The sequence below is a fragment of the Gopherus flavomarginatus genome, unplaced genomic scaffold, assembly GCF_025201925.1.
Source record: "Gopherus flavomarginatus isolate rGopFla2 unplaced genomic scaffold, rGopFla2.mat.asm mat_scaffold_47_arrow_ctg1, whole genome shotgun sequence".
Lineage (NCBI taxonomy): Eukaryota > Metazoa > Chordata > Testudines > Testudinidae > Gopherus > Gopherus flavomarginatus.
This window is the reverse complement of record NW_026115098.1, coordinates 728,423-741,225: the sequence shown is the minus strand read 5'-3', so window position 1 is coordinate 741,225 and position 12,803 is coordinate 728,423. Positions and strand designations below refer to the sequence as shown.

The 12,803-nt window shown below is 49.2% G+C and overlaps 2 protein-coding genes across 2 annotated transcripts in view; one reads left to right on the top strand and one right to left on the bottom strand.

Annotated features, from left to right (window-relative positions):
* LOC127042511 (zinc finger protein 560-like) overlaps positions 1–12,803 on the bottom strand; it is a 1,223,565-nt gene that overhangs the window by 528,327 nt on the left and 682,435 nt on the right. The window lies entirely within an intron of this gene.
* LOC127042514 (zinc finger protein 707-like) lies at positions 1,597–4,430 on the top strand. Its single transcript, XM_050935907.1, has 3 exons — positions 1,597–1,658; positions 1,829–1,911; positions 4,186–4,430. Exons 1-3 carry the CDS (start codon positions 1,625–1,627, stop codon positions 4,351–4,353), a joined length of 285 nt encoding a protein of 94 aa, XP_050791864.1. The 5' UTR covers positions 1,597–1,624; the 3' UTR covers positions 4,354–4,430.

Below are 12,803 nucleotides of genomic sequence, written 5' to 3'. Positions count from 1 at the left end.
TTCTTCTCTGCCCGGCCCAGGGGATGACTTTCTGCAGCTGGTCCTAGCCCCCTAGGGCAGTCCTGGGCCCTGTTACTACTAAATTCTGAGCCAGAGTCTCCAGGTAACTGAAAGACCTCAGGGAATGTCCTAGGGTCTGGCAAGAAAGTGACTCTGCACAAACAACACCACCTCATTTCTCCTCCCATTAGCGGTTGCCAGGAGGAAATCCAGCCATGGGAGAGCAAAGCCCCCAGGAATGGGACTGTCCCAGCCAGAGGGGCAGGGAGAGAGGACAGGGGAAGGAGAGACTGAAAGGGGCAGTGGGAGAAATGAATGTGGGGGAGAGATTTCCAGCTCTCTAGTCCACCCAGACACATGTATTGCTGCATCCTGGGGCAGAACCACTTTCCAGTGAACAAAACAAGGATCAGACAGAGCAAAAGCCAGTTCCTGACTCCATATTCCCCCTGCTGGGGTGTGGCTGCCGTGGGGTCAGTGTCTGAGGGAATCCCCCACAGTGACTCCTTTGGTTCTGCTCTTTTCTAGCCTTGTGTTCAGAGAAGGGGTGAGGGGAGAGAGAAGGGAGGTTAAAAATGTGTCTGTGGACTTAGCCTGGCAGGAGGGGCCAGGTCTAAATTGTAATAAACAGATTGAGCATTTCCCAGCATGACAGAATCTAGGGTGTCTGTCTGCAGGGAAAGGGCCTGGGGGAATTGTGATGTGAAATTAACTAAAACCGGTTCTGAAACGCCCACAACTGCCCTTCTCCCCCAGACAGGCTGCAGAATGTTTTGCTCCAGCTCATCCCAGCCTGGCGTGGGACAGGGAAGAGAAATGGCTGCAGTGGAGTCAGTCCAGGTAGAGATTATCGGGGGGTTGCTGGTGGGTTCCTGCTGGAGGAAAGGGAGAGCAAATACACCAGAGGTGGGAAGGTTTGCAGAGTCTGGTTTGGAGGTTGGAGCGGGGCAGGAAATTCACAGCGTGGGGAAAGGAGGAGGCCAGGGTGTGGCAGACCTGCTGGGAGTTATTTACTAAGTGGCCTAGATTCTAGGAACAGACCCAGGAGGTTTGGAGGTGGAAATGCCCTAATTTGTGAAGAGAGAAAATAACCCACCTACATGGAGCTAGTCAAACTGACCAGACTCCTAGTGCTGGAGCCTGACCTCATTAACCATCAGCTGCTGTGAGATATAAAGGGGACACCCATGAGTCAGGCTTATTGGAGCTGCCTCTCCCTTCATATCCCACTCCTCACAATGAGGAGGGTGTTGGGCATCCTACCAGCGAGCTCTCCCTGGACCCTGCTAGGGGCTCCATCTCCTGTATCAGTCAGTGGCTAGTAGGGGGGTGATGGATATGCTGGGAGAGATAAGGGGCTCTCTCTTCATCCCCTCACCCTGGCATTTGCTGGATACTCTGAGCCAGGTCGAGGTGGGACTCTCCTGACTATGATCCACCCAGAGCTTCCATTTGATTCACTCTTCTCTGCCACAAATAGTGGGGCTGTGAGTGGGGCAGCAAGTCCTTAGTGTTGGACTCTTACTCTTTCAGGGCTGGTGACCTTCAAGGAGATGGCTATGTATTTCACCAGGAAGAGTGGGCTCTGCTGGACCCCACTCAGAGAGCCCTCTACTGGGATGTCATGCAGGAGAACTATGAGACTGTGACCTCGCTGGGTAAGGGTTCCTGTCCCTTCTGTTCTTGGAAGGGGAAATGAAGAGTGAAGGTTCACGCCACCCCCACAATGCCATCTGTGCATTAGCAGGAAAAGCTGGGGGGAATCGGCTTGGGGAATGGACAAAAGCCTAGTCTGAATTCTCACACCTTGCCCTTTTCACCCCGGCAGGCCAGAGAATAACATCCATGTTTCGCTGCAGATCATCTCGTCCTCCCAGGGGCAAGGAAATGGCTGCAATGGAGCTGGCTCAGGTAAGAGATTATCAGGGTGGCGGGCTCTGCTTGGAGGTTGAGGAGCAGTAAATGCATAAGAGGGTGGGAATTGCTAGAGGTGGTGGGAAGCAGGAAATATCTCGGGTGGAGAAAGGGAGGGGACAGCATGTGACAAACCTGCTGAGACTTGTGTAGTGTAGGGCGTGATGGGTTGTCACCCCCAGGAGGCAGTTTGTGGAGCTTCTGGGAACTGCTGTGTCCTCTAACCCTCACGCTGGGCTGGCCCTTCTCACACTGCTTTGCTGGAGATTTCGCCAGCCTCTCCAGGGCCTGTTATCACCCAACACAACAGCAGGTGGCGCCATGCAGCCAACTAAGCTACCTGAGTGCGTTACCTAAGCCACTCAAGGACAGATAGAAGACAAGAGCCAATTTCCCACTCCCCAACCTTGCACACTTGCTGTAGTATAAATCCAGAATGATACCATCTTATAGTGCACAGGGATCTCTATAATACAAGCTCATTAATGTAGTTCCCCTTCCCCTCGATATGGGACAGATGTGCACAACAAGCTGAGATTTTCCCCAGACACTTCACTCAAAATACGCTGGTTAAGATAAAGCATCAAACAAGTTTATTAACTGCAGAAAGATAGATTAAGTGATTATAAGTGATAACAAACAGATCAAAGCAGATTATTTAGCAAATAACCAAAACTCAGACTAAGCCTAACATACTAGATGGATAGAATTTGAATTAGCAATTTCTCACCCTGACTGATGGTACAAGCAGTCCCCCAAGTTTCCATACACAAGCTAGAAATCTCTTGATCCTGGGAGCAGCACTTCCCCCACATCCGTTTTTGTTTCTCAGGTGTTTCCAGAAGTTCTCTTGTGTGGAGAATGAGGCCAAGAGATGATGTCACACCCCACCTTATGTAGCTTTTCCATATGGTGGGAACCTTTTGTTCCAAACTCAGTTCCTAGTCCAGTTTGTGGAAAAATACAGGTACTAAAATGGAGTTTAGTGTCATGTGGTCTGGTCACAGGCCCTGCTGAGTCATAGTAGCCATGACTCATAGGCTGGCTGAAACATTCACAGGAAGGCTAAGCTCTTCCACAGTCCATTGTCTTTGTTGAGCCATCAGCACTGTCTGGCTTCTTCATTGTTGTACCTGAAAGGCTCATTGTGGGTGTTACCCAGAGTAAGCACATTTGAAATACAGATACAGAGTCAATATCCATAACTTCAGATACGAACATGATATGTGCACACAAATAGGATAATCATATTCAGCAAATCAGAACTTTTCCAGTGACACCACACATGATGCATCTTCTACAAAATAGATCATAATTATGTCCTAATCATATTATAATCATACCACTATGATGAATATGGGGGTGTAGTGTCAGATAGGTCCTAATTTCAAGGCACAGGAGTTGGGAATGGAACTTCCCCTCTTTGTGGAACAGGAAATAACCCTCCAGCCAGGGCTGGGACAACTTCCCAGACTCTCAGCGATGGAGCCTGAATCTACTGACATTTCATTAATTACCACCAACCCCAATCTTTGTGGCAACTGTAAACTTTATCAGTGATGATTTTGTACTCTCTTCTAAGTCATGGATAAGAATGTTAAATAGCACAGGGCCAAGAACCAATCCCTGCAGGAACCTGCTAGAAAGAAATCCACTCGATCATGGTTCCCCATTTACTATCAGAGTTTTTAATCTATTTAATGTATGCCGTGTTTATTTTGTATCATTCTAGTTTTTTTTAGTAAAAATATTGTGCTAATCAAGTCATGTCCCTTACGGAAGTTTAGGTATATTACATCAATACTATTAGCTGCAACCAAACTTTTGATCTCATCCAATAAGGATATCCCGTTAGTTTGATAGGCTCTATTTTCTCTAAACCTTTGTTAATGGGCACTACAATTCTGACCTTCTAACTTCTATTCTTTATGATTGACTTCCCCTTTCTTCCATATATTTTATTTGGAGAGTGCTTGGATTCCTACCAGGGAGCCACTATCAGGGTCCAGAGACAGCCCCATCTCCTATATTAAGCTCTGGCTAGTAGCTATGTGATAAATGTGAAGACCCTGCTTCTGTCTGTCAGATGGGAGACACAAAGGTTCTCTCTTTCTACCCTCTGATGCCTCCTGGCTGCTGTAAGCAAGGTGGGGTGGGACTCTGTTAACATGTGCCTCCCGGAGCTTCCATTTCCCTGGTGCTGCTGTTCCGTGAATAGTGGGGTTGTGAGTGGGTCAGCAGGTACTGAGTATTGGACTCCTGCTCTTTCAGGGGCCGGTGACCTTCGAGGAGGTGGCTGTGTATTTCTCCAGGGAAGAGGGGACTCTGCTGGACCCCACTCAGAGAGCCCTCTACAGAGATGTCATGCAGGGGAACTATGAGACGATGGTCTTGCTGGGTAAGGATTCCTGTCCCTTCTGTTCTTGGAAGGGGAAATGAAGAGTGAAGGTTCATGCCACCCCCACAATGCCATCTGTACCCTGTCCTGTTTCAGCATCACCCCAATAGGCCAGTAACATACATACTACCTAGAGACCCTCCTCTGCTGCAGAACACTTTGGGAACAGAGCACAGGAGCAGCATCACACAATGTCAAATATCTCCTCTTTACTCAAGTAAAACTGGGGTTAGGTCCAGCATAATGAACAGAAGCTTCCTACCCCCAGCCTTCTCTCAAAACCCTGAGCCTTCTCTACCCAAACCAGAATGTGCTTGGGGTGTAACAAGCAGGCGGCTGGAGTCAGAGCTGCCAGTCCAGGGTTACTTATCATACAGACACTCAGTGCGTCCTTGAACGCTGGCTGGGAGTATCCAGACAGGGGAGCTCCAGCAGCAGAACACTGAATCTCACCCAGGATTACAGATGACACAACTCCTCGCCGATCTGGATTGCACCCCAGCATGTGAAAATGGCCTAGGTTGGTAGTGACATTTCTTGAGACATGGAGAGTCTTGCTCCCATATCACCAGGTGTAATAAAAATAACAGGAAAGGCCAAATATGGAAAACTGATTGTTCAGCTTGCTTTGACCTGCATCATATTTTGCAATATATTCCAAATAAGGAAATTAACGTGCAACGTATGTGTCATTGTTTGTGGTTTTAAAGCTGTAAAAGGCTTGTGTGATTTTTAGCTCAGGAACAGTATTCCAATAGCTGTCGCCCCCTGCGTGCTTGTAACCAAGAAAAGAGCCTCAGGCTGAGCTGATTCAAATATTAATCCTGTGGTCGTTTCCACAACAGCCTCAATAGGTCCCTGTGATGGAATGTAAGGCTACATCTAGACTACCCACCGTATCGGCGGGTTAAAATCGATTGCTCGGGGATCGATATATGGCGTCTCATCTAGACGCATATATCGATCCCGAGCGCGCTTATATCGATTCCGGAACAACACAACCCCAACGGAGTTGCTGATTTGACAGGGGAGCCGCGGACATCGATCCCGCGCTGGTGAGGATGGGTGAGTAATCCGATCTTAGATATTCGACTTCAGTTACGTTATTCACAGTAGCTGAATTTGCGTATCTAAGATCGATTTCCCCCCGTAGTGTAGACCAGCCCTTAATGTCTTCACACCTTCCCCCTGCAGGAGAATGGCTGTTTGACCAGCTGTTTGCCTTGCTGTCTCTGAGGAACTGGTCTGTGGGTGTTCCCCAGAACTGTAACTTTTTCAGTAATATCATACTGTAAAATCTCACAATTTTACATACAGTGTTACTACACATTTTAACAGGAGGATAATATTCAGTAGGTTATGCGTTTTCTAATGATACCTCACAAGCCATACTGGGTACAAAATTGATCATAATTTTCTAGAAGAGTGAACACAGGGGTACAGATTGACACAGTGTCTGTGTGTGTGTTCCCAGCAGATATGTGGGTATTTCAATCCCTCATAAGCACAATGTTTGGCATCTTCAAGGACCTGGGGAACGTGGTCCTGGGAATTCACTAGTTTAGCAAGTGTGAGACTGCATGAAATTGTGAGACACTTTGGTATTAATAATAAAATAATATAATCTGATAAAATTGCAATGAATCATGCTAGGTATGCCATGTAAAGTGTCAGTGAAAATGTTATGATTTGCAAGTATGATAATTTTGTTTCTATGTTTCTATCACCTTTGTATTTTGAGTTACAGATATGTAAGGTATATCTGTATTTCCAGACTTGTGCAGTTTTTCTGGGTGACACCCCCGACATATTGGCATCAACATTGCCTAGCACGTTTGATGGCCCATTGAGGGTCATCAGCTGTACAATGAACCTATGGACCAAGGGGATACACCTATTCAGTCAGCAAGACATGCCGGGGTTTGCCTGTGTTAATGAAACCCTCCAAAGCTTTTCCATGCCATGTGCTGTGAAGCTTGTGTTTGGGACACAGGAAGTACAAGCCACATGGCAAAAGGAATATAAAGCGCAGCTGCATCATCTCCATCTTGTCTTCAATCCCCCTTCCTACCTCTGGAGCAACTTCTCTACAAACTGAACCCTGGAACAAAGGACTGAATGACCCATCCAAGCTGTGGATGCGTTCCAGACAGACTTTCAAGCCAAGCAACTCACCAATACTGCTAAGAACCTGATATATCCATTTTGGAATGTATCTGACTGCTTTTTCCATTTAAATTCTTTCTGTCTTTCTTTCTTTAAAACCTTTAGTTTAGATGCTAAAGAATTGTCTGGAAGGATGGAATTTAACTTCATTCTTTCATTTGTTCTTTCTTCTAAACATTTAGTTTTAACTGCTAAAGGATTGGCTGGCAGCATGCTATTTTGGATGAGATCCAAACCTGGGTAATGTGGCTAACCTTCTACCCACCCACTTCCTGGATCCAATTAGGATCACTCTCCTGCTGCCCTCTGGCCATGCTGTATCACAGTGAGCAGAGTTTTTAAATAACCTCTCACTGTACGGGACCTAGTTGCTGATTAGGAGGTCAGAGAACATGTCATGCAATAAAGGGGGCCGTGTGATTTCTTTTTTCAGAGTCTCGTTACCAGTGTGTGGGATCAGAAGCACAGTTTGTGACTGGTCAGTGAGTTTAACTTCAGTGTTAACCACCAGTATGGGGAGCATCTGCTCTCCCTTTTTCAGCCTGCTCTGACCTTGGCATTTTCAGTGAGGACTGCCCCAGGCACACTAGGTCACACTAAGCACTGAAGATAAATTAACAGAATGTTTTTGATGATCAAGTTGTATGAAATCAACTGAACTCCTTTGTTTTCTTTCATCTGAGCGGAGTTTCTGGTTTTCCAACGTGATATGATCTCCCAGCTGGAACAAGGGGAAGAGCCATGGGTCCCAGAGCTCCAGGGTTCAGAGGAAAGAGAGATCCTGAGATCTCCCGCACAGATGAGGAAACATTAAACCAACTCAGAATCTGTAAGTGCCTGATGGAAACATCTAGGATGCCCTACAAAGCTCTTGGAAGTCTCTCAGTTCATTATTGTCCATAGCAGGGGTCGCATCCGCAGGGTAAATATAGCTCAAGGCTTCCTATAGATGCTAGCAGACACCGGGCAGTAGCTTTCCCCTTCCCCCTGTGAAGTTGGATGGGATGTGAAGGCTGAATTGATCCCCTCCTCTCTCCTGTTGGGGGGAGCTGAGTTCCTGATTTTTATTTGTCCTCTCTCCAGGCACTTGTTTTGGTTTGGCCTTCCCCTTTCCATCCTGTTTGAGGTTTCTGTCTCTATCACAGCAGGGTGATGCAATGACGTGTGAGGTTCAGCACAGACCAGAAAAAGAGCAGGGAAACCAGCCATGGGAGAAAATGATAAATTTATTTCCTGTCAGGGAACTCAGAAGGGCCTTAAGGAAACCAGAATACAGCAGGAAATCTGCAGGGAAAAGCAAAAAAAATACATGTGCTGAGTGTGGGAAAAACTTCACTTACAGATCAGGCCTTTCTCAACATCAGAGAATCCACACAGGGGAGAGGCCCTGTGAATGCAATGAGTGCGGGAAAACTTTCAGTCGCAGCTCGCACCTTATTGGGCATCAGAGAATCCACACAGGGAAGAGATCCTATCATAGAATCCTAGCTTATAAGGGTTGGAAAGGACCTCAAGAGATCATCTAGTCCAACCCTGCTCAAAGCAGGACCAATTCCAAATGGTTCCCTCAAGGATTGAACTTACAACCCTGGGTTTAGTAGGCCAATGCTCAAACCACTGAGCTATCCTCTCCCTCCTGAATGCAGTGAGTGCGGGAAAACTTTCAGTCGCAGCTCACACCTTATTCGGCATCAGAGAATCCACACACAGGAGGGGTCCTATGAATGCAGTGAGTGCGGGAAAACCTTCAATCGCAGCTCTCACCTTATTCAGCATCAGAGAATCCACACGAGCAAGAAGCCCCGCGAATGCCGTCAGCAGGCCTGCACAACTCGTAAAGTGGTGATGTAGAGAAATCTCTGTATTAACTATCTCTATAAATCTTTATAACGTTGCATTGTGTTATTTTGTATTAAGTATCTTTATCTTTATGACATTGCATCCGGCATGATGTTATTTTGTAATTCATATGACTTGGCATTGTGCCTCTCTATTTTCATACAACTTTGTATTAGATCCCTATATAGAAAATTGGTAGAAAACTTTGTATCAAATGTTATAGCCCCTAAGGATAGTATAGTTAAAGTAAAAGAAAACATGTGCCTTTTTGCTAGAAGTAGAATAAGATCTTCCCCCGCACTCTGTAATCAATTGCTCTATTGACTGAATGAGGTGTGAATGAGTGAGGCTTGGAAGACACCCACCTCCAGACAGCTACAACAGTTGAAGAGGGAATGGGAGCCAGAGCAAAGGACAATACAACTTGTCAAGTGGGCCCAATAAAGAAGAGCAGACATATTGATGGCCTCAGGGATTAGAAGCAAGCACCTTCTTTAGAAAACACCCTCTTTGAGCAGCATTGGGACAACACCCAGAGAAAAGCAGCACAAAGACCAACGGACGCAGACCCAGATTTTGAATCTGGTCTAGATTTGCATAAGAGGGAAGCTGCTATAAATGCGAGGTGTCTTGCAGAAGGACCCCGGATCTCGTCTTGTCACCATCGGACCATCGATTTGGATCGGTAGAAGCCCGGCTCCACCCCTCCCCCATCTAACTCACCTGGCCAGTGCAGTTAAGGGGAGCAACTAGTTGGTAACAACAGCAAGACGGAGTGTGTTTATGTCTGTGTGTGTGCGTGAATGCATGACTGTGATATATATCTCATGTGCATATCATAGAGTATTAATTGATACCTGTATTACTAATAAATGTGGCATTTTGCCTTAATCCCCCTGAAAAGTTCCTGTACAGTACTTTGAGTAAAACAGCGAGGGCCACAATACTCCAAAGAAAACAGCTGAGGACCGAAACCCCCCGGCCCTGCGGAAACACCCCCCACTCAGGACCTCCCAGCCTGGCGGAAACACCCCGCCCAGCCCTGCAGAAACAAACCCTCCTTCCCCAGCGCCGCCCCACCAAAACAGCTGTGGGTCAAAAAGGAAGGTTGGTGGTGGGGAGGTGTTACTTGATGTTAAATCAACCAGGGACTCCCAGCCAAAGAGGTGGCTGGGAGCCCTCAGGGTCAAATTAAAGGGCCTGGGGCTCTGACGACTGGGGGAACCCGGAGCTTTTCAGGGCTGGGGCAGGGATTTAAAGGTCCCAGAGCTCCTGCTGCTGAGGGGAGCCTGAGCCCTTGAAATCCCAGCCTCACTCCATCCCCTGGAGCTGCCGCCAGGATTCAAAGGGCTCTGTGCTGCCTGCAGCCACAGGGATCCCTGAGCCCTTTAAACCTCAGCTGCGGCCGGGAATCTCTGCGAGCAGCCCAGAGCCCTTTGAATCCCGGCCGTGGCTGGCAGGCCGGCTTTAGGAAGTGCGGGGCCCCGCAGGGATGATGGGGAAAAAAAAGCCTTTCAGTTCTTAACAACCGGTTCCCTATAAAAAGTTCTGCCACAGTATGTATTTTTTGTACCAGTAGGGTTACCATACGTCCGTATTTTCCTCCCAGATGGCGATTTAAGAACCAAAAAGCCTGACATGTCCGGGAAAGTACAGATGTATGTTAACCCTACCTAAAAGTTCTTTTTTAAAAAGATGGGTCTGAACTAGAAATGAGCTCTGCCACTCCCTTAGGGTGTGCTAGGGTGCACATGTGTGGGTCCCAGCTGCTCCCTGCCCATCTCATTGAAGCAGGTGTGCAGGGTTACTTCCCTCGGAACTGCAGGGCACCAGTGAACATGGGGCTGGCTGGAGGTGGGGGAGGGGGAGGATGCGAGAGGTAGGGTCTGGCTGCAGGCTGGGCAAGGGGTGTGGGGCAGGCTGGAGACAAGAGGTGTGGGGTGGGCTGGCTGGCTTCAGGCAGGGCCACAGGGAGGGTGCGGCATGGGTTGGCAGGGCTGGAGACAAAGGAGTGCGGGACTGGCTGGCTTCAGGCAGCGGGGTGTGGCAGGGGTTGGCTGGAGACGGGTTGGTGCAGGGCTGAAGGCAAGGCAGGGGGTACGGGGTTGGCTGGAGACAGGGCAGGGGGTGCAGGGCTGGTGCGGGCAGGGCAGGCAGTGTGGCAGGGGCTGGCTGGAGACAGGGAAGGGGGTGCAGGGCTGGCTGGAGACAGGGGTTGGTGCAGGGCTGAAGGCAAGGCAGGGGGTGTGGGGCTGGCTGGAGATGGGCAGGCTGCAGGCAGGAACTGGTGCAAGCAGGGCAGGAGGTGCGGGGCTGGTGCGGGCAGGGGGTGCAGCAGGGGCTGGCTGGGGACGGGCTGGCTGCAGGCAGGGCAGGGGGTGCAGGTACAGGGGGTACAGCCCATCCTCTATGGTGAGTGCCTCCTTCTCCTCCTCCTCCTCCCCCCTCTCCCACTAGGGTAGCAGCAGCAGCCTGGGGCTTGGGGGCTATTTCAAGGGCCCGGGGCGCCCCTGCTTCCACTGCCCCAGCTCTGTAAATAGCCGCGGGAACCCTGGGGAAGCGGCGGGGCTCCAGTGGCTATTTAAAGGGCCGGGGAGGTAGAAGCAATGGGAGTCCTGGACTTTTTAAATAGCCCCCAGAGCCCCGCAGCCATACCCCAGGGCTCCAGCAGCAGGGCTCTAGTGGCAATTTAAAGGGCCTGGGCTTCCAGCCCCTGCTGGGAGCCCCAGGCCTTTTAAATTGCCCCCTGGGGAAACTGGGCCACCCTGGTACAGCGCACTGGCTTTTGCTGGTACTGGGGCTTGGGTGCGGGGTCCTCTTAGGAGCGAGGCCGATTCAAGGGAATTGGTTAAATTGGCCTAAAGCCGGCCCTGGTGGCTGGGATTTAAAGAGCTCTGAGCTCCCCGCCCGCCTGCCCAGAGCCCTATAAATCCTGGCCGCGGCTGAGATTTAAAGAGCTCTGGGCTCCCTGCGGCTGCGGGCAGCTCAGAACCTTTTGAATCCCGGCCGCGGCTGAACTTTAAAGGGGTTTGGATTCCCCGCGGCTACGGGCAGCCCAGAGCCCTTTGATTCCCGGCTGCGGGACGCACAGTGAGACTTCACGGGCCGCACGTTGCCCGTGGGCCGTATGTTGTGCAGGCCTGGCATGGAGGGGCAAAATAGGTAAGAAATTTCCGTGGCCTGTCACTAGCAAATAGTAGCCACCATGGATCCTGCCAGAGGTGGCTACATCTTAGCACTGTGGGAAGCAACCCTTCACAGAGACCATTTGTCTTGTGGTTTGGGATACTTCTCAAGACATGCTGCACTCAGAGTGACCCCCTCATCCTGTGCCAGCTGGAGAAAAGAAAAGGGGCCAGCCAACTCTCCCACTACCAGCTGCGAACCACTGATCCCCAAACAGGGGGAGGCCTCTGGCTTTGATGTGTATTAAATATCAGGCTGGTCTCTTTCTTTGGCAAATATCTAACAGAGCTAAAAGAGGGAACAAATGATCCTCAAAGGAGGGGAAAGACAATCACTGGGAAATTTAATCCCCTGCAACATCCAGAATGGAGAGCGACTCAGGGCAACAGGTTCCCCCGAAGGAAGAAGTTTTTGGGATTTAGAAACATAAGGAACAGCACAAAACTTGAGAGGATTGTTAATTGACATTTGATAATGACACAGAGGGAAAACCTGAGCTTTCAGATCAGTGTTCAGAAATGAAAGACAAAGGGTGGAAATCAGAGATTTTGGATCCATTTTGCAAATTATAGAGAGGAAAGTGGAAAATCAGAGGGATTTTATATCAGTTGTTGATAGGAGGTAAAATCTGAGTGTTTCACATGAATACTTGATAAATGAATAAAGAGGAAATGGGCAACATTTGCAAACATTTTGTGTTCAATAATCTGAGAGTGTTAAATCTGAGATTTTCTTATTATTTTATAATTAGAGACAGGAAAATCTCAGGGCATATTCAATTAGAAATAGACAACTAGAGAGAAGTGGGGCAAATGTTTAGGTTATTTTATTTGATCTTTGAGATTTGCAAAGAAATTGTGTCACAAACTGCATATTTGATAACATGAGAGGAAAACACCAAGATCTGAGGGGAGAGAGTCACTTTCCTGTCAGGGCCCAGTGCTCCCTCCCCCTCCCCCTCCGGGTCTCTCACTCACTGGGGGCTCCAGGCGGGGCTGGTGCGGTCAGAGCCTGGGGCTGCCTAGGGGCAGGTCCCAGCTGGAGAAAGCCCCCCCCCCGGCCAGGATAGGAATGTGCTACTGGTAGCAGCCTGGGGCTGGACCCTCTCTATGGGGGACACTTGCTCCCCCCTCCCCTTCCTGGCCCTTCCCACGCCCTGTTGCCAGCAGAGAGTGGCCCCCCCAGCCCAGCCCAGAGGTGTCCCTGTCTCAGGCCCCCCCCAGCCTCTGCCGTTTCAGAAATCACTCGGGGGAACCATTTCCCACCTACACAAGGACAAATCACTGCAGGTGAAAAGGGG